This window comes from Varroa destructor, unplaced genomic scaffold (assembly GCF_002443255.2).
Source record: "Varroa destructor unplaced genomic scaffold, Vdes_3.0 BEIS01000001.1, whole genome shotgun sequence".
NCBI classification, from domain to species: Eukaryota; Metazoa; Arthropoda; class Arachnida; order Mesostigmata; family Varroidae; genus Varroa; species Varroa destructor.
Genome location: NW_019211454.1, coordinates 47,122,944 through 47,150,550, shown reverse-complemented (window position 1 = coordinate 47,150,550; position 27,607 = coordinate 47,122,944). Strand labels below are relative to the sequence as shown.

General features: G+C 45.7%; 1 protein-coding gene across 5 annotated transcripts in view; it reads left to right on the top strand.

Annotated features, from left to right (window-relative positions):
* The first annotated feature begins 2,711 nt into the window (after positions 1-2,711).
* LOC111243313 (innexin shaking-B-like) overlaps positions 2,712-27,607 on the top strand; it is a 51,340-nt gene continuing 26,444 nt past the window's right edge. For 2 of the 5 annotated variants that reach the window (XM_086978121.1, XM_086978116.1), the window contains exon 1: positions 6,250-16,838. In XM_086978121.1, the coding sequence (XP_086834247.1) occupies positions 7,024-8,133 (1,110 nt within the window). In that variant the 5' untranslated portion in view covers positions 6,250-7,023 and the 3' untranslated portion in view covers positions 8,134-16,838. The other 3 variants (XM_086978129.1, XM_022788664.2, XM_086978134.1) reach the window with 3 other exon arrangements.

Sequence of the window (27,607 nt, the reverse complement as noted above, 5' to 3'; positions counted from 1 at the left end):
TGTACGATGGCAATGTACGGCCGAGGATATAGACCACCATGGCTAACGTCAGCCCGAGTTTGCGATACTGACCACGATTTCGCCGTTGAACTGCTGCTCAACATTTCGTCCTTCTGCGTGTTCGGCTTAAGCGAATGTAAGTGTGCATCATTTGTACATTTAGCTTTTCCTTTCTGTATCTTTTTCCTGTAGTAAAGAAAGGATCATTTCCTTCCAAGTTCCGATTTCAAACTCCTGTCGATGTGTAAGACCCAAGATGCTCATCTGTCCTTCTATTCACCAAAGTTCCAACCAAGTGCTTTTGCACAAGCCTAGAACATGAACATACGTTTACGATCATATAAACCTACCAGGCTTCCATTTGAGCCCTGGTACATGTGTGATATTACCTCGAAAGCTTGATGAGCCTTTCCTTGTGCATCTGATCAGCTCAGGACCAAGAGCTCTACTTTTTCTCGTGCAAGCTCTGCTCGGCGCCACAAAATGTATACGTACTATCTCGTCTAGATAATTCTCAACGGCGACACCGGCATAAACTATACTGCAACCTGCAGAATATGTCGGCTGTTTCCAAACAAGGTATAGCAACCTGAAGACGAAGGGGAGTTCGCTGAACTCTTCGTCAAGAGCGCTGTCCTTGACGCTATATTGCTCTTCCGCGCCGCAAACAACAACAGAAAGGAAAACGAAGATAGGCATAAATTGCATGACATAAGAGCTTGCGATGGCGGGTGGGCCGCAGTGAAGGGCTATGATGGCATCATAATGAGCTAAAGCGATGTTTTCCTTTGCTGGCGCCGCTTTTTTTTGCGTGTGACTGTGTGCGCGTACGCAAATATGCGTAGTACCTTATTATATATATATATATATGTATATATATATATATATAGCGTAAGAGGGAACATATTGTCGACTCGTTACTCTTGCATCGTGCTTTCGTATTCTGTCCCGTGTTGTTAGTATACAACTCGCTGAGTTGCCGCAAGCTCAACCGCCTAATTCTCGCGGTTGTTGGTTAGATTTCAGTGTTTACGGTGCACAGGGCAGATGACCGACCGATGCGGTAATAGCAAATGTCTAGCCAGCCAACCCTCTGTTCCAGCAGTGATTGGTCTACAAGCGTTGTCACGAAGCCCCGAATCGTCGATTAAATATCTTAGGCCTTAAAAAAATATAAAAGCCTTAGGCATCTACAGCAACAGCAAAGCAAAGGCAAACGTTGGTAGCATAGTCCTATTAGCTAAGCAGCAAATTGGTGCGATCGTTGCCGCCGCGCCGACCGTCTAGCCGCCACTCGCCTCCTTAACAGGAGGGTTAGTGGGCGTCGGTTACGCGCTTGAATAGTCTGCCGCTGCGACGGATGCTGGCATTAGCTGATTTGGAGCGGTAATATTGATCTCAGCAGCGACAATTGAGCAGCAGCTTGATATAGTTACAGTTCCTGCCGGTGCAGTGCAGTGCTCGACGTTCGAACCCGAAGCAGGCGGCGTCGCTGTGCCGCAACTGATAACCATTATAAACCCGCTTTTACGTCCTCCTCCCCGACACTTTACGACCGCACCTTATGGCAACAGCAGCGGCAGCGATTCTAACTACAATTTGGCGTAACATGGTAACGAAGGTGTAGGCACCATTAACACGAAGGCCGTGCTTCGTATTAGAACAGTGGGCGCCTGCTTTGCAAAGGAACAGATATCTTACCTACCCAGTTTTCAGTAATTGCTCATGTTTTCGATGTTATTCAATGCTCGTCCGAGTTCTCTATAGACACCAATGTGTGTAGGACCGTAATGTTGTGTTTTTCGTTACATCAGTCTTCCTATCGTTTATGTATATCTACTCCTCAAACAATTATCTATCAATAAGCATATCATACTTCATAGGCAACGCTGGCATCGTTTCTAATTCCGGCCTGAATGCACGCCTTCCTTGTTTGCGCATCTATCGACTGGGTCTCTATAGCTGCACCAATACAGGTATCGAATAGCTGTCAACACTCATCGTATTGGACTATATTAATTCCCGTTCTCGCTGCTGCTGTTGCTCGCATTTCTTTCAACCACCCCTGGCCCCATCTCGGCGATTGTATTTTGCCATTTACCACACCTAACCCCATCCCTACAACAAAAAACCTCGATCCCCCCGTCGCTTGTGCTTGAACGCGGCGACACAGCCTCATACGACTCTCGCTTAAACGTCGCTCGCCGCACATGCTTTCCTCACAGTAGCAATTGTCGCACAAAACAGGACTTTAAATGTGAGCTCCAAGCAGGTGTGGTAAACTTCACTGCTTCTCTCTATCCCGCTCCCCATTGGCTCGGTTGTTCGTAGCGATCCCCACTGCGGGCACTCCTCGAAATTCGTGAAAAACAACGTGGCAAGTTCACAATAAGTGTCAGCTACTGGGCGCGCTACAGGAAATTGTAGCCAGTCTAGGACGTGCGGCTCATTCCTGTATTGTGCGCTGCTTCGATCTGCGTTGCGCGGGCCTGAACCTGCCAAACCCGCGACTACTCTAGCATCTAATATCTGAACGGCTCAGTTGGTAGGCCGGCAGGCTCCTCATCGGTCAGTAGGTCACAATGTTGAGCTAGGCAAGTTAGGCAGGTTGGTAGAGGCTAGCCAGCCAGGTCAACCTTTTCTTGTTCCTGCTCTCTGCTGGTGCCAGAAGCTTTGGTAGTAGTTATCGCGGTCGCGGTGTCCGGATCTCTTTCTCTCGCGGTCCGGAAAGGGCAACTTCCCTCGCCTTCTTCAGTTAAGGCAGCACAGAAATGTGAAAGGGTCGACATGGGTTCGAGCCTATGCTACTAATAACTAGCAGTTTAAATAGGATGGCGGCGCGCATCGTGCGGAGTGACCATGTGAGAGCGCGACTGTTCGTGCGTGTGAGAAAGGAAGTTGTGCAGCTGCGCTGGTGATAGTGGTGCGAGTGCAGGATGTGCTGATGTGCCTGGGTGACCGCGCGCGCCTCACTTATTGTACATTATGAGATAAATTTAGTCTTCTATATTTTCTCCCAGTCTTCATTATAAGTAAATTGAAGCAGGCAAATAAATAAGAGACCGTAGCAGCTAAAACAGCAGTTGTGTGTTGCCACGATTGTCATAGAGTGGCGAGCACACGTTCGGATGCGTGTATGCGTTTAATAGATGATTAGAGTATACCTGATTAAAACGGAAACAGCAACCGACTAGTTCTCTTTCGTTAATACTTCTACTACTAATCGTTCCATCAGCCAGTATTCACGCCGGCGACACGGCCCGAAGCAATGGCTTCTTGTTCCTCCGACGCTGTAGTAACAGTGCGTCGTTCGAGACGCAAACTACGATCGGTCAATGTTGGCGACGATGACCTAGAACGACATCCTAGTCACTTTCAGGAACGTCGGCGTCAGTGAGCGTTAGCGTGTGTGGGGTGCTGTCGGAAACAGCAGGCGGTGACGGCGACGGCGACGGCGACGGCGACGGCGGGGACAGGAAAGAAGTTCAAACAAAGAAGCGAAGTGCTCCGCTAGTGAGATCGGTTGACGCGCGTCTAAGTTACTTACTGGGTCACCGCTGAGTGTGCTACTATGATTATACCCCCACGACAACGTTCATCTTCAATCTTCTATAATCGTATGCAAGAGTGCGTGTTCTTCCCATCGTGCGTTGATGAGCCTGAGTGCTTTGGTGGTTGAAGTGAAATTGTTCTCTGTGTGCTCAGCTGTAGCCTGCTAGTATCGCACCTGCTAACGAAACTCAATGGAAAAAAGCCCAGCCAACGAGAATTACCTATACATTTATATAGATATACGTATCTATCGGCAAAATACTACTACTGTATTGCCACCTATTTACAGTACGCCCAGCCAATAAGAAAATAGATGCCGTTGGCGTCTACCATCAGCTAGCCAGGATCAGTTCAGTCTTCAGACCAATACCATCCATTAATTAGAGCCGGTTAGTCAATTGGTATTCTACAAGCAGAAGACAAGCACCACCTTCATGTATCTCAAAGGCAATATTATTAAAAAATCGAAACATTAAAAAGCACGTTATCATTAACTGCACCCTCTGGGACAGAAGCCATAGATTGGGGTCTACGAAAACTGCCAACTGAGTACAACTATCTAGGAAAGCGTTATTACAAACACATGCAGAGATTGCAGAAACTGAACGCCGTACAATGATCGCAGTAGATCTGCTGCTAAAATCAGGATAATAATTTCCAACGCAATAAGTCGCTGTTATCACGAGCAGAAAAATTCATTATTGTGCCCTTCATTGGTAGTCGCACAGGCCACTATGACGAGACGTAACTGCTGACATCGTTGCTGCTCGTGCTATTTGGTCCTATTCTACATAAGACTTCGATTGGTGCGCGAGGCCCACGCTGTTGACTTTTTCATTATATTGTAGCGACTGCTGCGGCAATTCTAATCCGTTTGTCCCGTATTCCCGTCTATTAAGCGTTCGCTACTGACGAGGCAGTATTTAGGCCACGATTAATTTCCCCTTACAACCTTGAGCCTTGATCTCGTCAACGAAGTGACGTGATGACAGTCATATGGAGCGGTCACCGACGCCCGCCCGGCTAGGGCAAGGTTATGGGGGGCTGCGCGCAAGGCTGAGGTGGTGCAGGAGGAGACGTCAGCAGGTACGCGGACCCCGAGCTTGGCGGAGGCAAGTGGAAACAGGCATGAAGTGAGAACCCTCGATCAGGCCGGTGACGATCTCGAACTGCTTCGATGCTATCTTGGGTCCGCTACCTCGCCAGGGTCGTCAGGACTACTCGGACTTCTGGACACCGCCAGATCTCAATGGTAACAGCAACAGCAACAGCAGAGGACACTACCAATAGTAATAAGAAGAAGAACAGACAAACGATAGAGGCAGCTAGTAGCGAGAAAATAACAACAGCTATATACAGAGCTCCACCAAAAGTCTCGTTAGAACCAACGACGAGATCGAAAGTAACGATCACAACGCAGAACGTACCGCAAATAACAACAACAACAACAACAACGAAGACAAATACCGAATCAGAAACAGCTGTGTCTGTGTTAAGGACGTTTGCGAAGTCAGAACAACAGGATCAGAAGCAATCCGCAGTGAGCGCGAGATCAGAACTTCGGTCGTTTTCGTTACTACTACAAACAGTTACAGCTCAGCAGCGACTTGACTGTATGTTCCGCTCTCGCTGTGTCCACGACGAAACATGTCATGTTCACACGGCACCCAGTCGAACATTTGCTGGTGGCTGACGCGTTCCGTTTGCAATGCTACAATTTTTACAGGTCACTACTGTTATTGTCATTACTATCTACATCGTCACATTCAAATTTCTACAATTCAAACTACCTCAGACACCGACCCTCAGCAAGTACAACCCAACAACGACAGTTATTACCAATTGTCCAACAGATATTTTTACAACCAAAGAAGGACGAAGCGAAACAGCGACAACGGAGAACAACAAAATCTCAACAGCTACAGACAACAGCAGCAGCAGCATCAACAACAGAGACGACAAAACAACGACAAACCAAAAACAGAAACAACACTTTTACTGTCTATCAGCAGCAGCAGCAGCAGCAGCAACGACAGTACTGCTACTGCAGCCCGAACAGCACAAGCAGAAACAGCCGAATCAGCTATTACCGCTGTGATAAGTGCTGCTACGATTATTTCGGCAGGGGTCACCGCGAAAACAGCAGCCACAATATCAACTACAGATTACTATTACCGACGTTCGTCAGCGAGGCAAACTGCGGGAACTGTTACTCAGGCAACCATCGAACGTATACTCGCGCGGTCGGTATTAGGGCACTGTTCGAGGCGACACCAGAAGGACCCAGGTGGCCTTCGGACGCCTCTGTATCCCTCGGCCGCGAAGCGGCCAGCCGATTGGGGGTCGGCCTCAGCCGTCCTCCAGGCGCCTGTCCAAAGAAGCTTTCCCCAACGAAACAACAGGCAAAGGCAGCCAAAAGAGCAGCACAGAAGGCGCAGGGGCTGCATCCCGGCTTCGGACCGTGCTCCGGTCGTGAGAGCAGGCCGTGTAGGTGGAGACGCGAATGTGCAAGCGGATTTGAAAAAGCTCAGAAACAACAGCGTCACCATTGGTGCTGATGGTGGCGATGGTCAGTTACAGTGCCCGCGACGACAGAAATCTGTGACGCTGATAAGCGTTCACGACGAAAACACGCGACTCACCAAGTGTTGTCAGTATTTAGGCTGGTTAATCAGTCAGTCAAGTTACATCGTAAGTGGTTATTATTACAAATATTATTATTATTATTATTATAATTATTATCGCTACTCATATTATAGCAATTATTGCAACAAAATAATAACAAGTGGTGGTGATTGTTACACAAGTGGTTACGAAAGTGGTCATCAGATATTGTTACATCGTCAAACACGCCCTAAAAACAGGTTGGAAGGAAGTCGGTGGGAAGTTCGTTCTTATTGTGGTCAGGAAATCAACTACGAAGATAGAGAGAAACAGCAAAATCGGCTAAGTGACGTCCGATCGTCGCCCATAACGATCGGTGGTGGTAGTGCTGCGCCAGTCCCGGAGGAACCGGGTCGCTATCGGCTCTGCCGTCGTCGTTCATCTTATGTCTGCTGTATCAGTTTATTATTAAATTATACAGCTGAAAAGTCTATTCAATCAAGCCAGCTGAGTCATAGCAACCAGACAAAAAGAAGAGGTCAAACCGATAATACTGATACAAACAACAACAACAACAACTATAATAACAGAAATAACTATAACAATAACGAAACAAATTGTTGCCATTGCTATAAGTGCAGCAGTTGGAGAAACGAGCGCAGCTTATTCTGCAAGATAAAAAAGCACCACGACGAGGAGGGAAACGACAGCGATCAGAACACCCTAAACGAACTCCGGAATAGGTGGGGCCGCAGTAGCTGCGAGACTCTTTGGTGGTCCCAGAAGCGGGGTAGAATTTGTCGGTGTGGGCCGCCCCAGCTGCTTCGTCGGGCTCCACCACCGGCCGCGTCAGAACATTCGTCAGCCATGCTCGATGTTATACGTTCGGTCAAGTCTCTCTTGAAGGTATCGCGAGTACACATCGACAACGATGTGTTCCGACTGCACTACACCGCGACCTGTGTGATCCTGCTTGCTTTCTGTATAGTAGTCACCACGAAGCAGTATGTAGGAGATCCCATCGACTGCGTCCGGTCTGCGGAGGTCCCTCAGAGCGTCATCAATACCTATTGTTGGATCCACGCGACCTACTCGGTCAAGTCGCTCATGCATTCGGGTCACCATAAGGAAGTTGTCTATCCCGGTGTGGGCTCAAGATCGTTATCAGCGGACTCTTCGCCCAGCGACCACAAGTACCACAAGTACTATCAGTGGGTGTGCTTCATGCTGTTTTTCCAGGCGACACTTTTCTATATTCCTCGTTGGCTATGGAAGTTATGGGAAGGAGGCAAGATACAGACGTTAATGATGGACCTGGATGTAGGAATGTGCGGTGAAACGGAAAGAAAGCATAAAAAGAAGCTTTTGGTCGACTATCTCGTCAACTCATTACGCCAGCACGATTGGTACGTAGCGAAATACTTCACGTGCGAGTTTATGGCGTTCGCCAACGTTGTCGGCCAGATTTTCCTCATGGACAAATTCTTCGATGGAGAGTTCCTCACGTACGGACTGGAAGTAATCCGCTTTATGGACCAGGGTGACGAGGAACGCATCGATCCCATGGTTCGAATCTTCCCGCGCGTCGCCAAGTGCCAGTTCTATAAGTTCGGTCACTCCGGTACTATAGAGACCCACGACGCCATTTGTATATTACCCCTCAACATAGTAAATGAAAAGATCTATATTTTTCTTTGGTTTTGGTTTATAATCCTGTCGATACTCACGGGGTTCGTAGTTTTGCAACGAGTCATATTGACCGCGTGTCCGCCGGTACGCGTCTACTTGCTGAACATGCGGTTCCGGCTCGTACACTACGACCACTTTCACACCGTGGTTCGACGGGGCTCTCTTGGTGACTGGTTCCTGATATACATGCTCGGCCAAAACCTCGATTCAATGATTTTCCGCGAAGTCATCGCCGATATGGCCAAGAGGATGACGGCTGAGCCTAAAGATTCATCATCGGCTGCATGACGACACGAGTTCCGACCGCTCCAGCACTGTCGGGAGGCTCCGCCACCGCCGGGGATGGTCGGCCTGGGTACTGCAAGAACCAGCTTCGCAGTACCTTCCCATCAGGAAGTCTGAAGTACGGCTAAGCTATCCGAGTCGCTAAACCGTCGCTTACTGATGCTCAAGCGGACCCTTCTTCGATCCACGCGAAACCGCCCGCCCCGCGAGCGAGGCCCCGTTCCCAACGGAAGGCCCATTCACAATGAGGTCATCCGAATACGATCACTCTCGCTCGTTCAGGTGCCTTACTAGTCGCGATTCCATTTTAACTAGCAGATTCTGTTCAGCCCCTCAGAAACAACCGTCCACCCGCACACGTGGAGGACCATTAGCTGTTAGTGGGCACACGCACAGCGTAAGTCTTGATTTGGTTTGCTTCGACGAGAGAGAAAAAATATCAGGACGGCGATAACGACAACGATTAGGTAGTTTTTTTTGTCTGTTATTATTGCTGATAGTTACGAAACGGGAGAAGCGCGTGGAGTAACACAGGGAAGATGGATGGCGCCGTTAGGCGTTATCCTGAAGCCGGAAGTAAAAAAAGTGCTCGTTGATTTTTGCCATATAAAGCAGCAAGGAGGAAAAGTAAATGGCTATCTAAGAGAATGTACGGAGGATAAAAGTGTAAGAATCACCAACTCGACCTTTGTCGTGATGCTCTCAAAACAACGGGAACGTACGCATCGCTTTACGTTAGTTGGCGTGTATGAGAGCAATAGAACATGCAACAAAACTATTGTACATACAAATATAAAGGCATAGAACGATTTTCCAGTTTCTATACCGCCAACAGGTTTACGGTTCGAAAGCAGCGTGTCATATCGCCGTCTTCATCGTATTGTTAAAGCATTGTTGATCATTGTATTGAATCAATATAAAAAAAAAAAAATTTGCGACGAGCGAAGTAAACGTGCTTAGTAATCAAAGGCAAATATTTAAGCAAAAAGATCGGCTTCAAATTGTTCTCAACTATTCTTCCATTTGCCGCTAGTTGTTTTTCTCCTGTAATTGCAATTAGCGTTTTTCCATTATGACTATTAAACGTATTACGATTGTGCCCTGCGTGTCAAGTCGCATCTATATTTATACACTGCAAACGTACGTCGTGTCATGTATATGTGCCGACAAGAAGCAGCTTTAGCTGATAATAATAAGGCAATATTGCAACAACTACTACTACTTCCTATATGAAGGACAACAAAATGAAGTACGGAATCAAGATAACTGCGTGTGTCTGCAAGTGCTTTGTGTTGTACTGCCCCTTCCCTTAGTCTCGTCAGCCGAGCGAATCTTAATATCAGGAACGTGCGTCAAGAACTTACTCTGCCGCACCGCGTGACCGAACAAACCAGAACACTGCGAAAGGACGACCCGCTGTCTGGCTGTCGCACACTGCCACAATTGTCGGCCTGCGTTAAAAAAATCTTCAGAGGAAAAAAGGAAGTTAATGAAATCGAAAAACGAGCGAGGATGCATTAACCAATATAAAATTCTCTAAAAATCGAAAGAAAGGCCTGGCCATGATGCGTGAATGCTCTAAAGAACAGCCAGGCGGGGAAGACGAAGATAAGAGTGTCAATGTTTAGAGCGATAAGGATAATTTAAAAAAGACGGGAAACAAAACAAGGACAAGGACAGTTCGAGAGAAGGAACACTCTTCAAGGAGTTGCCAGCAATCTATTATTATATCAGCTGACAGTGAACAAGGACCGAGCTTCAACTATTACAAGAAAAATTCAAGACTCTCCTAAAGCTCGGGATATCGGTCTTCGATAGCCTCTTCAATACTAGCGCTCAGGATGGTGAGAGAGAAGGGAGAGAAACCGGGAGATTGGAGGCTGCGAAAAAAGAAAAAGCTGAAATGATCGGATCAAGTGGTGGATCAAATTAGCGACTGATTGTAAAACCAAATATGGAACATGCAAAAATCAAATCAGAAGGAGAGGATTCAGATGCGACGCTGTGAACGCAGGCGCCACAATATAGGCTTACACATAAGTGGCATCTCGTAATTTACCTCCCGGTTTTTCTGACGAACGGTAATTTCTGAGAGTTGCCTTAGCCATATCAGACAGCTGGCAGTTTCCGTGAAGTCTTCTTCTACAGATAAATACTACGTCCGACTGAGCGAAGTAGTGGAACTGCATCGGTTGGGCTGACCTGTGCCTATGCAATTTCTCGTCTCGTATCTGTGACTATGCCTGTAGCTGATCTTACTACGCCGACCATCTACTTATGATTGATTCGTTCACCCATCGTCCATCTGTATCACTGTGTATCTTATACAGAACAGCATTTTTTTCCAATTGCATCACGTGTGGACGCGTGTCTTGCCATTGTCACAATGACGTTTTAGTGATTTACGAACGCTGCGGAGACACGTTTCTCGTGTTACCTGTAACAACTTTAGATGTATAACGGAAACGAAAGTAATCGAAGCGATTAGGCGTCTTATGTGCGTAATACTTGGAATGTACATCATGTAAAAACAATAACACATTGCCAGAAAACACTATGAGCAGTGTTGATTTTTCTGCAACGACTCGAATTGATACGAAAAATAGACTAAAGCAGAAACATAGGTCCGTCTGCTGATCAAGACCAATAAAAGATAGTGTGGCATATGGCAGTGTAGATTCGTTTCTGTTCCCAAGTCGTCCTCATGCACGCGCACGTACACACACACACACACATACACCGACCCATCCACCTTCTGATATCGAAGAAGTGAGAAACAAGGGTCAATCAATTGAATTGATTACCACAGTTTCGTGCATACAGCAGCTACTGCTATCGAACAGGATAGCGTATCTCGTGAGTCAGTCGATATGGAGAAGGGCTGCTACTGTCTTGACCTGAAGAGCTGTTAGCACCGCGTACCACAACATTCTTATTCTGACGGAGCGTGTAACGGAGCAACAATAATACGTGTTACGTATCGAACCGTTAGCGCGTAGCGACATCCAACAAAGAAACAGACCACAAGATGAACAACAGATCGAAACGAACGTATGCTAGACACAACGAGAAACAACAAATTGTACGTACTGCATTCAGCACCAACTAGTACTACTTCAACGGATGAAGAAAAGAAAAAATTAGATGAATTCATCTTCACGAACAAGCTTTGAAGACACAGTCTCCGCCCAACGTTGCAAGCTGCCTGTTCTTTGGGTGGAAACTGTCTCACAGAGAAACAATGAATAGATTTGTATATCTGTCGATATTCGGACAACGGTTAGCGTTCATCGGAGTGACGTGACAGGGAAAAAGAGAGCACCAAAATACAGGCGAAACTGGAAGATATTTGAGCCAAATCTCTTTGGAAATTACTTTCTTAGCGTGCTCGTCATTTACGTGTATGGTATTATGATAGACAGAACTACCTCAGGACAGTATATAATAACAAACGCATATTATTATACAGAAGATAGATGCTATACATATTTAAGCGCGTTACTTTCTAGCAGCTCCATGAGCCTAAATGCTTCGTCGCCGTTAGCTCTGCACAGAAAGCTTCCATTACTACTGCTACTTAATATTTACAATAACCGAAAGATACTGGTGTTCTATGATGAACTGATCGGCATTAGAAGTATTATTCAAATTCGCAATACCTATCTAGAGACGGTGATCAATCGAGGCAGATAGAAGATGCGCGACTGCACAGAGGCTAAAATCAAACAATGGAAAACGTATAGAATAGAAGCAACAACAACAACAACAACATCGGCAAAAAAAATAACAAGGAAACGATGGAAGTCATTAATTAGAAGAGCTACGATGACAACGATTTATTATTACGATGATCAAAAATAACAATCGGGAAAGAGATTAGACCGTGACGGAGAAAACGTCAGCCACAAATGACCAAGAGTTGTTAGACATTTCTTCGCAGAAGCTCCTACTCTAGAGTGACGACTTATGCGCGTATTCATAATAGATAACGATTAAGATCAGTAAGTGAAGCGCCATTCATAATTACTAGTGAAATCGGTGTGTGACGGCACATCGAAGTACGGCATCGTCGACGTAGACGATGCCCTCAGCTCGAACTTTATATCTATTCTATATTTAGTCTATACTTGATGCATAATAGACTAATACTTCACTCGTCCATAAGTGGGTTTATGGTACATAAATTCCCTGCTGTTATCATCGTCGCGGAGCTCAAGCTTGAACAATGCTAAATAACATTAACATGATTTAGCATTATTTTCCCATCGACGCTGCCGTTGACAGATATGCGGGCGGACCTGGTATAACTTTCAGCGAAAGTAACTTTACTCCGCGAAACCTGCCAGTGGCAATTTTATGCCAATGTCCTGCTTCCGAATCCAAAGGCGCCTCAGTTATTAAAAGCGGTCGTTATCGTCACCAACAGCAGACGCCCTTGCTGGCAAGCACGACCTGTAAACAGCATTAACAATGACGACGGCAGAGAAAAATTCCGCAAACAACAACTGACAGACTCTCGCATCGCGCGAACTTACCTGGAAGAAGAAGGGGAAGGGGGAGAGAGGGAAGTAAAGGTCGAGAAGTACCATATCACAGCAAAACTGTGCTTATAATAACAACAAAACCTTGAATGCCAATGACAAAACTTAGGACGAAATCAACCATCAATCCGACTAATACTGTTAATATACGGCAGCAAGCAACATGTAAAATTTTCCTAATATCTACTTTTCGTAAAGCGCCAAGTACAAGAAGTATTTTGCTTCACCTTTCATCCTCCGTTGTAGCTATCTAGCGACTTATTGCTACGACTGCCTCTCGTTATGAGCTTCAACGTAGTACTACTACAAACACTGAGGGGAAGGAGAATGATGATATATGAAGAAACGTGTGTACATGAAGAGGCCAAACAAAATAGATGATGAAGAGGTACCCTTGTATCGTTAGAAACACAATGTCATGGTCATTCCCTCTGATTCACTTTCGGAATGACAGTTGATTTCGGATGTTTATATATATACACATACATATATGTATATGCGTTATAAAGATACGGCGATATAATATAAGTAATATTGTCGGCGCTAAGCGCAAAAAAGACGAGGGAAAAGCAAGCAATCCGAAACGCAAAACCCAACTAGAAATAACAGTAATTCATATATAAGATGGAGGAGAGATCGGAACACTGAGATAAATGAATAAAAGCAATTCAACTACAATGGGGAATGACATGTTAACGGCAGACAGCCCAACTACGAATCCGTCTAAAGATTGCTGTCACCTCTGTAGGTGTCCATTGGTTTTGTTGCGCGCCCATCGACCGAACGACCTTCACCGTGTTATGCTTCGTGAGTACATCTGGTTCGTCGCCGCCCGAAACGGTAATATTAAACTGGCGAAGTAAACAGTCAAACCGAAATTACCCCCCCCCCCCGCCCCCCCGCGTCTCTTAAGACCACACGTCTCGGTGCACTTTTACCCTCACGACTTCTACTATTTACATTGTAAACACAACTGCGACAATGTCAGCATTACGAAGATTGGAAAAACATAACTTAACTGTAAGGACAAACATAACGTACGGCTGTGTCGGATTCAAACCAGGACCGAGTCAGCGTGCGTACAGATGTCGACCTGCCGCACTTACCTTAATTACTTGCGGCTATCATAGACAGGACGACCTCTAACCGACCACCTACATTTATCGACAACTTTTTTACGACAGTCAGTATCAATGCATATATGTACCTCATAACCTCAAAAACGCCAGTAATTTTGACCAACCAGCTTCAAGACTCTGATCGCGGCGACGACAACAACAATGCCAAATTATTTTTATCACTATTTTTAATACTACCGATTCTAACTGTTATCTCTAAGACAACAACAGTCAAAACTCAATCGGCATAATGAGTATCGGTCGTTACCGAGGACCGTTCCGAGCTAAGCGATTCCTACCACTTCATAGCTCTAGCAGAAGCTATCGTAGTGTTTTCTTACTACGATAACAACTACCTCTACTGATCCACCGCCATATTTCTGTCTTCACACAGCACCGCTCGTCAGTCTCCAACGTATAAGGAAATTAGGTGTGCTAAGGATTATGTAACGATAGCATTCGGTGGAATGGACGTTTCGAATCATCTTTATGTCGGACTATTCTATCTGGATAAATGTTGGAACTGTCTACGCTTATAGGAAAGATAAAGTCGAAAGGCAAAGAACAAAACGCTCCTGGCTTTTCAAGCCGCTAGACCAGGTCTTTTTGCCTCAACAAGCTCCATATTTGAATGTCGAGGTTAAGCTTACGATGAATGCTTTCGGTTCTCAGCTTGTCGTTTATTTATTACAAGAAGAATAATGATAACAATAATAATAAAAATAAGTATTAACAACATCTACTTAAAAGATGACCAACACCTGCGCACGTTGCTGACGGAAGATCTGACCCGAGGAGATTCACCATTGTCTACGATCGGCTGGACGTCATGCTAACAATGGACACAGACACCCTGATCTGCATCGATTTGGTGAGCGTTCTGGTATCTCAACGAAGAGCCAGCGGTCTCTTCGCCCCCTGAGATGAGCATCAAATTGTATTGAAGAGTTAGTGTGAGGCAGGAAAGGTAACGCGTATTGATTATGATGTGAATAGTATGCCAACGATTACCTAACACCGGCAGAATCCATCGGGACGGATTGGCCAGCCATTTTAGATTTCATCTCATTTACTGGACAGCAAAGCAGATAAAAAAAACTGGCCGTGGTATCTAAAAGGTGAAACGCGGTTTCTAACTAGGGCCCTTTAGGGGGGTACATACTTGCGAGAGGATCAGGACTCCCCCAAATGGAAACACCGAGAATGAGGATAATGATTAGAATGTTGAAAGAGATAGCTAATTCACTAAGCAGTCGATCCACAACGACAACAGAAACAACCAATGAAACGAACAGATAATTAAGAAAAGCACGCATAGTTTCCATTAATGCAAGGCGTTGGTCAAAAAAAATTACCCTGAAACATGACCACAGTTGATTCATGAACAGGAATCATCACATAGTATTGACTATGATGACGATAACAATAAATAACAGTAATAGATAGAAACAAACTGATACCACGAACCACTGCACAAACCTAACCACACGAATACAATTACCACCAATAGGAGCTGAGAAACGCGGAAAGGAAACCAAAATTACAATTGTCAATCAAGCACGACACTTACCGTACGTAACGGAGAAACGTGTGCAAGTTATAGAACACGATGAAAGTATGGCTGATAATTGACGAATTACGCAGAAAACAGAAGTTACGGAATCGTGATATTTTACCGACGCCAAACTAGAATAGCTATATTTGAAAAAAAAAAACAAAAATGAAAGACAGTGAGCTAGAAAGATGGATGATAACTAAATGGGAAGAGTGAAATGGACTTTGAAAATTTTATCCACCGCAAAACAGCAAGGATACCAGTAATAATTGATTGATACGTGTATGAAGAATTAGTTAAATGAAATCGTATGACGACGGTGACAAAGAGTGCCGATAAATATCATCACAATTATTATACATATGGAATAGTAATGATAACAATAAACGTATATGACACAGATGATGATGATGATGATTGTGGACTGCGAATGCTGCCGGTAATTGTTTGATTAAACGTTGATATAAACACGTACGATAGAACGAAAAGGAAGGGTACACGTGTGTGACAATATCCGTCACGACTGTAATAGCGTAATTTGTCGCTCCTTCGCGCCGATGAAAGTCTTCGTCAGCGTCAGAAAGGATTGCGCTCGCACGAAAAGACGCAAACTCCGTCGTTGGCCGAATGCCGCCAGTGGGTCGCACAACAGTAACGTTAGGCTAAAATGTGTGGACCTAACAAAAAAAAAAAAAGAAAGCTCATCTGTGGTGATAAATTCACGACGATAATCCTTTGCGAAAAGAAGAAACAGACTGTCACCAGAATAAGTGAGCAGATGACGCTGACGACGACGACGACGATTACGGCAAAGTGACGACGGTTTCTCACCTGTCTACGCATAAAGCAGAAGGAGTAAAAAAACGGAGAAAGAAGAATGATGGGGTTTCATCCGTGCCATATGTATAGAGGCGTATGGACAAAATGAGGCTCACACAGACACCAGCTAGAACATACTCGACAGTTATTTCTACTGCCACTTTAACGGCTTCTGCTCCTACGACTGTTTTACGTCTGAGGAAAATTTCGAGTGGAACATGATTCCTGTCGAATTCGGGAGTGCGGAAAACAAGGCCTGTCCCAACGAGAAAATAAACAGTTCTGTAGTATGAGCTTACCAAACAAGTGACCTGCTATGTACGAAACGAGGAAATGAGCAAGTCACCGATCGAAGACGCCGTTGGACGATGAGCCGATGTGTTTCTATGTGGCCTAATGTGGCCATAGAATTCCTTTAATTGAATAACGAATGAAGGGGCATGCAACAAATGTCAACAAACAAGGAGGTTAAAAAAGCGTATGCCCAGCTCGCCACAAAGGGCCAACATGACACAAGGAGATATCTAAAACGGCCACAAGACCGAAAAACCTTTAACGGTATCGAAGAATAAACAATACTCTTCCAAGTAGCGTGAGACAAACATATATGAGGAGCCAAGTCTTCATCATTTTGGGTTCAATTACAGACCTTCTGGTATCCGATCGATACACACGGTAAGTGGCACCCTTTTAGTTATTTCGATAGTTATAAGCTACCTGCTGATAGTATTATATACAATGAGTAGATGATATTATGTCCTTATAACGAAATAGTGTAGTCTATGTTTGGTCCACTTCTGAGCTAAAATTGGGTGTATTTAATCAGTATTTTATGCTCGATACTAACTAAATGTGAATTACGAAACTAAGAAATCACGAGAATTTTCTTGAAGGCTATAACTGGTTTAGCTATATAACTGGGTTTCAAACGGGATGCTCATAAGAAAAGTCTGCTCGTGTATCACATGGGCCTTATAAGGTTAGGTTGGCCTAAACTGGATTAAAGACGTGCTACTCGTGCGGGCTGTCATTAGTTTGTGCAGGCAGGAAGGTCAGTGGAGGCTTCGCGTAGTAAAGACATATCAGGGACCTAACCTTAGCGAATGGCCAACCCGGGACAGGTTAGGCGGGATGAAGTTCAGTTGAGTTCGGCAAGCCAGCTTGTAGCATGGAATAAATTATCGGCCTCGGGAAGTCTGTGAGAATATCAGCACTGAATACCGTCGACACCCCGTGATCTTTTGTCGTTATTTTATGTACTTTTTTGAAGCGAATATCTGCATCAGCGGCAGAAGCAGCAGCCGTGACGACAGACAGAAGGCACAGGCACTCATTCTGTGCTAGCATTTATTTGAGCTCTCCTTTGACATCGCCTATGGCCTTGCAGTGATTCAGCGGAGACTACCAACAGTCGAACAAATTTTTCTGTCGTCTTTCTCCCACTTCCCAGACTAAATAGTCCCTATTACTACTACTACCACTGCTACTGCTGCTGCTGCTGCTGTTCGCTAAGGCAGTATTTCAAGCTCTGGTGGCCCAGATTACAAAACCGTCGTTCTCTTATACAGCGCCACTGCGTCTCAACTTTCGACGCATTAACAGCAGCCGGGTAACGCTTAATGTCACTTAAGCCACCCTATGCCTTTGCTATGCTGCATTCACCATGTTCGAATGACGAACGGAACGATATCGCACTCCTATCGGCCGGGAGCTTTTCCGTACACTGAAACAATCTGTCTATTTTCTTCGTTTCAATCTCGCTGTGTCACTGTTCCGTTCTCGATATCTTTTTTATTCTCTCTTTCTCTTTCTCTCTCTTCAGCTCACTACTTCGCTGTCCTTTCCATGTGCACATGGTTAAAATCACAAATGCATGGATTAATTGTACTGTTGGTCCTCGTTTAGATTCGAGAACTTCCCTAGATTGTTCTTTGCTAGACCCGCCCCGATCCCTGCTCTTTTTACACGACGACGTCGACACTGGCGCCCACTGACTTGAACGAAGGAAGCCATCTCGGTTTTCGGCAGCAATATCAACTAGCACGTATTTGCATAGCAAGGGAAGCCTGGCAGGTTGGTTGTTGTGGCGGTCTTCAGGACAGGAGCGGCGGCGGCGGCGGCGGCGGCGTTGTCTTTTAAACCCTTAGGTGTGGCGATCCTGCTAACCGCAGAGGGTTTTCTGTGTGTGCCTTCGCACCATAAGCTACTTGTCTCTTTGTTTTAGGGAGTGCCTGTCACTTAGGAAAAAAAAAAGAGAACAGCAAGGTAGGGAACAATGGCGGACGAACGGGGGTGCCTAGGGGTAGGGCCCTATCATGCCATGGATAAGGTGGACGAACATAGGGGGAGCCGAACATGTCGGTCTAAAATAGGCTCCGCTTGGACTTTCTAGATGGTGGCCTGGCAGCGTGGCTGGAACCTGCTGGTTGGTTTGATTGTGTAGCCGCCTTCGACCGAAACCGAGCGAGCTTGTGTTAGTTCCACTGTTCCTGCAGTCTCATTGCTGCTAGGTAAGCAGCACATACCGGAGTAAGCTGACTCATTGAAGTGCACATACGGGCAGATGGCTAGCGCGCCAAGCACACAGACGCACTTCAATGGGCTTTGGTCACACTATCAAAACCTCACACCATTCCACCGTCGCCGCCACCTCATTTTAGCGATTGCGGACAGGACAGAAGGGGACGTGACGAGCAACAACCTTTAAGGTAGCTCGTAGAGAGGGCTTAAAGGGAAATAGCGATGGTATCTCGTTATGTTACCCAGCCGGTCAGTTCGTTGATCAAACAGCCAGCACGAAGCAAAGAGGAAGCCAGACACCAACCCATCTGGCGACTCATTGCTGTTACTCTTCTGGGACTGTTCCTTCTCATATCTTACTTTTTTCTCTCTTTGAAAATTCGGCATCAACTTGAGGACGGCACTGCTCCGAGTTTGAACTTCGAGTGCTCGTGGCCGACCCCTTGTCCTGCTTGCTATCCTGATATTCGGCCACTCGAGAACATATTACAACGACGACCGGCCGCATTGCCTAGCTGCTCAGTGATTTTGAAGGCTAACCTGTTTATGATGATGCTTAGTGGTCGTTTCTACCACTGCAACCGGGACGAGAGAGGGAATTTCTCTGATACACAGCCACTATGACTACTGCTGGTACTGCAGCTGCGATGACGCAGCAAAGGCCATCCAAGCGATCGTATGAAATCCGCTCTGCAACTTCGAATGCACTCTGCACATTAGGTTCTGTCTGACATCGCTGCTATACACATCGTTACCCCACTGATAGTCCAGCACCCAAACTGCTTCAGTCAGTTTGTACATGAGCGGTCGTAAAAGCGGGCCCACGACGGCGCTGACATGCGTATACTACGCAGAAAAGAACAATTTATTTTGTGCGTTGTTTGCACAGCTTAATTTGCACCTCCGCCCGGTGATTTTCGTGGCCATAATATTTGACAAATGCACTAGCAGGGCTACTAACGTGCGACGTTTCAAAGGCTACAATGTCGCCTTTGCCCCCTGACGTTTTGTTAACTGTAGTGTGAGCATGCAGTGCAATAGAAGTCTGCTTAGTTTCTAGAAAGCAACGAACTCGCTTGCATTGTTTACTGGAAGGTGTTCACTAGCAGGTCATGAAGCAAGAAACAATGTTAACAGAAACGCACGCAAACGTAGCAACGCTACAGTTCGTAGTAGATTTACGTGGTTTTGCGTTGATCGTGCACGAGGCCACTGTCGCGACGGGCCGACGGCGCCTATTATATTTTCCACTAAGACCGAATTTGTTTCTAGATAGACTATGGGAAATTCAGAAAGGCCCTTACGTGTCTAGAATATGTTTATACCTATAAATATAGGTATGTTTTTCACTTTCGAATATATACGAATATTAACGAAAAACAGGATTGTCTACGCAGTTTATATATATTTGATTGCGTCTGTTTCATCGATCACAATGTTCAGCCAGAGACGGCCCACAATGACTCTTTATACCATGTATATTGAAGCACGGTAAAATATTAATCGACAACACAATATAGTCGTTTATGTATCTGCGTATTCTAAGCCGGTAGAAATGCTATCAGATAGAAGCGGTACAAACACCTGTGTACACTATTGCGTTACGAAAATTGTTTAAGTTCAAGCATGACTTAGATATTGAGAAGTTTGCCCGTTTAAGGTTCTCTAACATACTGAAGATAAACTAATGACTGTACGACAACGATTACTCTGGCTCGAAATGTCCTTTCTTCTGTGTTTGCTTATATACTTTCTTGAATTCACCAAACAACGATGTATATAAAATACGAACGTATCACGACGATTTTTAGACGACCACAAACAAACAGTAACGGCAAAAACAATCGCAGAAATTATTCGCACATTTGGTCCATGTTGAGATTGAAAGTGCCTATTTTAAGTGTTCTAGTCGCTCGGAGTCGTTTGCCACTTATCCGGGTTTCCGAGGCATGGTCGTGTTATGGCAGCAAGTAAGGTAGCTAGATAAACATACTTTATGAGACAGCCTAACGAAAGTATGGTTTGGTAGATCGCAAAGCTAAAGCTATGTCCGTCGAAAACAGAATGTAGAGACATCACCTACGAGCAAAACTAGCTAATCGGGCCGTAATGGCGAGGTAGTCTCGTCTTCGAGTCTCTTTACATGGCTGCGCTACGAGATTGTATTGTCTCTCTCCGTTGGCTAAATGAGCTTTTGCTGGCCCTGCAAGACCCTACGTCCTAATAACGGCTTCGATCCCTCTCCATTGGCCTAGATGGATCTTGTATCGGGCTAAAGATGTCGCTACCTTGACCGTCTCCGTCGCGTCCATCGTCAGTGTCGCCCTAATGGTGCTCTTGTGCCGTTGCCCATCCAATTCTAGCTTCTTTCGTACACTAGGACGAGGTCAGCCAACGGCGGCTAGACGCTCCGGTATCCGCTTTTTGCTAATCGGGTATCTCACGTCAAATCTCTGCAGCTACTGAACTACTACGGAATGACATGGAGATGAGGCTATTGAAAGAGCTCGAATGCTGTGGTTTTCCTAGTCGTTTTCACTGTTTCGGTGGTTTGACAAATTTTTTGAGATTCTTCACTATGACAGGATGATATAGTATCGCTGAAACTTCTACTACTGTTGTTTACTGCAGTCATCTAAACCACCGTTATCAGAAACGCTTCCTAAGAGGAACAGCAAAAAAGACAAGCAAAACTGATCGACGATCATACGTCTCCGTGTACCCCGGCATACTTGAGACGTTGTACTTTCCTCTTCATCCTTTCTCTTCCTTCGAACGCGCCTAGATGGAACGCGTGGTTAGTGGGCACGTGGTCATCTCTGGTTATAGTAGGCCGATGGCGCTTCAATCGTATTGAAAGAGCAAAAGAAGGCGCGTACAACGCTTTCTAAAGCACTGAAGGTAACGCCTACTCCTGTACCGTTTTGTCCAGCTTTCATCTCAAACCACGCATAAGTGCAAAAAATGCTGTTAAAAATTGAACACTTTTATTGTTTGAGAAAGTGCGCATACAAAGAAACGGAAGCGAGTAGAAAGCCACGCCGCGTGTAATGGAACAATGATCTTCATTGATTTTCAAAGGCTTTTGGTAGTTTTTTTTTCTTTATTCGAGCTAGGCTGAAACACACGACCAGTCGATCAGCTCAAACATAAGCATGTAAGTCTAAATTTTGGCGTATCTACATTGGGGCGTTGTTCCAGAGCGTAAGATTTTTGAGAATACTGCTTTCAGACACAAAAGAATTGTTTGACCTACTTGAACCGTACATAGTCCACTGGCTGTGAAATAATACATGATGGTATGTTAAATTAGCCAAAATGGCGTTGGATTGAAAAACTAGTGCAGAATATCCAGGTGACAGGAATTCTCATTATATAGTCTCGGCTGACCTAGACAAGGGCGTCATCTCGATCAGGTCGTCCTTTCTTTCTCCACCTATTTAGTCACCACTACGGAAATAACAGCCCGAAACGAGACCACTGTGCGAGAAGATGCCTGTCGGCGTTGGCGGCTATCCAGTGCAAAGTTTTACCCAACACTCATCAAGGGCCATTTGCTGCGCCCTCTGGCGGACTGGCTAGTTCGCCTTCTCTCAACCAGTTGCTGCGTCTCGGCAATATGAAGTCATTAAAAACAAGCAGACATCAGCAATAGTAGCAGCAGTAGAAAAACTACCTTCAGTCAGCGTTATCACTGATCTGCTGCTGCATATTGGTAGGGCGAACAGCAGTAAGAGTTAGATAGACACTTTACCCTTGTTGCTGCCGTTATTAACTACTACTTAGTTGCTAACCTAACGTCTGTTTGGTTTTGCCTATACACCCCCACGGCCAATTGTGCTTCAGTATGCTTGGCCAACGACTCACTTTCCATTGTTAGCTACTTGTCACAACGCAAAACTTTCGTACAAAGGGAAAGGGACAACTGGGCTTCCAACGGTTGTAACTTGACCGGAGGTAGCGTGAAAGGTGGACGAAGGTAGAGTAATAGCAGGAAGGCACTGGCGTGGAGATTGGCGTCGTTTGTCTTAGCAGCGCCGTGGATTTGATTCATCCACGTTTAGGCAGTAATATGTCGTGTGCATGGTGCTCTTTCGCGAAGTAACCGTTCGGTTGATCTATGAATTCGTAATGCCACGCAACATTATCGATCTAAAGGGTGAAGGAGAGGTGGAAGGATTGGAGGGGGGATGGGGCAAATGCAAAAAAAAAAGGCAAAGAAGCAACAATTCAACATAAGCGTCGTGTTTCCTCCTTTTCCAGCAGTTGTTTAGCCAGCTGACTTTTTGGAATCGAGGTCGCGAAACCAACCCAATACTGTTATTCAAGCGCTTTAACGAAGAGGATGGTCGAACAGAATGCCAAACATGGAGGAACACGGTAAGAAGGGCAAACGGACAGCAGCTCGGGTTAGCCAGCCTTTTGCTTTCTATCAGCCTGCTGTTCTATGCTGATGCTGCGTACGTGGCGTAATCACACAACAAATGACGACGAACACATGCTAATGACGCAGCCGGTGTCGCCTCTGGCCTTGAGTAGTAATAATCATTGCACTTAAAGTGATGCAGCTGTTGTTTCTGCAAACCCTGTGCACAGGGAGCTATGGTGCGCGGGCAGCCAAGACAAAAGAGATGAGGAAAACGCAGCTGCAGCAGGTGTTTGTGTGGGTCGTAGCAACAGCATGTCATAGTGGTACTTTTCTATCATGCTATCCGTATCTCATGCTGTCGACCAGGCTTTGCCATTCGGCTCCCTGCCGTGTCCGTCTGGTTCGTTTTGTCTGATAACTTAGTCTGCCTATAAGCACAGTGGGACCATCATTTCGGTGTCGTGCACATGGCCATGTGGTTTCATCGACGCCAGACCAGTCTATTGAGGAAGCATAAACGTTCGAGTGTTTGTCTGTAAATAGCAGAACTATAGCAGTCTTCGCTGATTCAATCACACGGCCGCTGCCGCTGTCACCACATTTACCGCACTTCACACATGAAAAGAAGGACGTTGGCGCAGGTGCGATGTCAATTATTATTGTTCTGCTACTGCAACTGCTGTTAGTATTGCTATCAATATTACGATCTCTGCGACCGCCAGTGAACGCGTAATTTGGGTTTCCATGAAGACCGTAAGTGGAGGTCATGACGAAGACATCCAAGGTAAAGTCGCCTAGCGGAAGAAATAGTCGATCTACGGTGCTTCAGTGACTGTATCGACGTACCCCATCAGTCCTACACAGAACGTGGGCACACGACGAAGCGGCGATGGTGACAGTGTCACTGCGACGACACCGCCGAATGACTGAGAGCTTGGTCGTTTACTTAGAGAGCCCCTAAGTCTCGAATCGATCTATCGAAAGACAGCACTAGTCAGAGATAGAAAATTGTACGGCGAATAAGCAATGCCTACCCCCCACATTTCTTACTCGTGCTTTATCTGCCTTCATTGACTTCTCCTCAGCAGCAGCACCTCCCTATTCCCATAGGCAACCACTACTTTATGTGCGCATCGCACGACGATGACAAACGTAAGTTGACGGATAAATATCTACGGGTGGAACTTTACGGAATACGTAGCTTAATATAGTAGAATGAGCAACACTCTATGGTTTGACAGTTCTGCCGCTAGTAATCCTACTTGGCGCTCAGTAAGAGAGCGTGCGGTATAAACAGAATCATCACATTGGACAATCAGCAGGAAATGAGTACGGAATAAATTATTTACTTTTTTTTATTGTTACAATTGATATATTATTGCAAGGGGCACTCGAGGAGCTTGTGCTTGCTTTAAGCTCAGCAACGTGAATCAATGAACTTAACGTCGCAAAGTACAAGGTATGCAAAAAAAATCTACCTTTTTTTAGGCGCGTTTGCTAGTTTGCCAATTGCCAGCCAGTTAGGCCACTGAAAGAAGCTTAGCGGTTTATCAGGCGTTTATATCCTATCTATGGGCAGATGATTTCGTTATATCTTGTTAGCGACCTTGTGACATCATCTAGGGGCTCTTTATCTACTGGGTGGTAACACGATTAATATTAATCACTATTACTAGTATTCTGATAAGTATATCCATGTCAATGTTTCTTGAATGTAGGGTGTGCAGCAGACAGAGAAATATAAATCTAGACAAATATTTTCCCATCACATGATTGAACCAAGATGACTGCTGCATTAAGGCAAACGATCAGTTTGTTCTTGTGAGGAAACGCGGGCGGTAGGATTGCAGGAGCGCGGGTGAACAGGGACCTGATAGAGGGTGAAGGTGGAAACAGGCAACCTGCATTTTAGGCTGTTCGATGGTATGCTGTTCCGTGGCCAGCCAGGATAGAGAACAAGCGAGTCTCGTCGAACGGACGTGATCGGAAAGCTAGTGCTGTCTAACCTGAACAAATGAATACATTTTCTATCAAGACGGCATCGCCATCGACGGTATTCCCAGGGGTCTATGGAGTCAGTTTGGCCACAAAGACACTCGTAGAGGACCTGCTGTAATAGAACGGGGGCAACGTGAGAAACCAGCGAACTAGGACGGTGTAGGCACCTTGTCAAGTAGAGGTGAAACGATTTGGGTGGAGATGCCCCGCCGCCGGGAAGCCGCTGAAGCCGAGAGCCGATGCAAGGCTCTTCTGATCGAATCAAAACAACCGCGCGACTGTCCTACGCTATGGTAGTCCAACTATGTCCCGCGATTTGACCGTATGTTCGTCATCCACTGTTAACAATAGCCGCTGCAACTGCCGATAACGGTGGGCGTGCTACTGCCTCTTCTATAAGGCATTGCTTCGTTCGTGCTTCATCCCATATGGCCGGTCTAAATGCGCAAAATTAATGCGTTGCTCCCTGCCATGCCAGTCTCTACCTCTCTTTCGTAGCGCTTGTACCATCGTACCGCCAGCAAGATAGCTGGCACTCGTTATTATTTAATATCGGTTTCGCCACGGCGTGGATGACACTGCATCTACCGCGTGGCGCTTTTCTCTGGCCATTTTCTCGTTATCCGGCCGACTTGGACTGTCCCATACAAAGGCACGTCTTTATCCTCGAGTCCTTAAGGGGATATGGGGTACTTGGCCTTGTAGCTTCTAGCTACTAGATAGGTATAGCCCTAGGCGGGGGGCTGAATTACTGAATTAGTTTAAAGAAAGGGCTGCTGACCGAGCTGGAGAAAACTAACGGAAAAGTAGAAGCTTTTCACCTCACTCCTTGCGCCTACTCATCGGCAGACCAGGAGGAGGAGTGAACAGAAGAGATTTAAGCAAAATGTGAGGTTAACCTTGATCCAGAGCGCGTCTCAAGTCAGTGTAAATCTGTTGCATTTGGGCGTAGCTGTGCAGTCAGAGCAGGCGCAGCTTTCAAAAATGAGTATGAACATTTGTGTTAGATCAAGTGAATGACAGAACGAGAAAAAGAAAGGCTAAAATAAAAGTCACAAGGATGGAATCAAGAAAAAGGCAGGAAAGTTCCGTTGAGGATATCAAGTCGCTTGGCATAGCCCCTCAAAGAGCCCCGCTATCTTTCGGCTTTGTTTTCTAGGTTGGTTTTACGAAATTCCTCTCGATAACACATGGCAGCGTGTTGTGAATTCCTTGACAGCCAGGGAAGCATCTGCAGTTGGGTTTTTGTCTCGAATTTTCTTCACTACTGAAGATTCCCGAAACAGCTCCAGCTCCTACTGGCGCGACAGCAAGCGTTCCTCTTAGCTGACTCCTCTCATTCCTCATTTGAGGGTTGCTGGATCAGAGGTAGACTGCATGTGCGATTGTGTCTATGCCGAGTGAGTGGCGGTGTATGAGAGCTTTAAGAAAGAATCAGGGGCATTATGGCCGCCCGAAACGGCTCTTTGATGGCAAAGCTATCTTCTATCTGCCGACCCCGAGGGGCAAACAGGAAGAAAAGTAAAGCTAGTAAGTAAGAAGCAACGTCGGGATCTGTTTTTCCTACACCGATAATACACGAGTACTGTCATAGAGAATTTCTTCCTTTCTAGCGCGAGCTAACGCTACTTCTTAGGCAGCGAATGAGCGACCGACAGGACGATCCGCCATTCGTTAGCCCACTCACCAAGTGGAGCAACCAGGGGGTCTCGCTACCTTCCTCTTCCAGCATAGGATGAGTGCAGATGCAGAGCCGTTCTCGTAGCAAATCGTCTTGCCTACTCATAGCGACGTCGCTAGCTTGGCTTGAAACAAGCTGCCTTATTTATCGAACTGGCGTACACATGCCAGGCCGGCTAGGGCAAAAGCGACGCCGATACTAGCAAAGACAAAGCTACTAATGCTATTAAAACAAGGCGAAGAGGAACAAGCTAAATTCAAGAACAGGAAAGAACGTCTCATCATCTTGGAGTGTGCGGGGCAGGAAGGACAAAACTAGTGGCAGGACGAGCGGAGACGGTAGCAGCAGCAGCGGCAGCAGTTATGAAATCAAAAGCAAACAGCTGTCTCTAATTCGTCTAGTGTAATCTTTTTGTGAAAATGAAATCAAGCGAGTGCGTATGTAGCCCGTAAGTGTATGCGAACATACTGAGGTGAGGTTGAGTACAAAAGTTGAGAAAAAAAAACTTCTAATTTTCTTTTCAGACTAGGGCGAACTAGAATAGTTCTTTCCAAGGTTATCGCCCTTTTGCGCCGAATTGAAGCAGATGGCGCTCCTAAAAACGAGTTTTGGCAAGTGGTTTTGGCTGGTCAACCTCTTTCTCTTTACCGTATAGACGGCAGACGAGGACTCTTAGGCTTGGCATGCTGATGTGGTCCATTTCTCTAGTTTTCTTTCGAATTTTTTCAGTCGTAATTCCCAAGGCTCTGCCCCAGGGATTATACATGCTTCCTTGCTTTTTAGTCTTTGTCTTTCAATAGAAAACGATCGAAAATCGTATCCTGAAAATCTGCCTTTGTCAGTTGAATATAAGCGTTTTCTGTTGTGGAACAGATG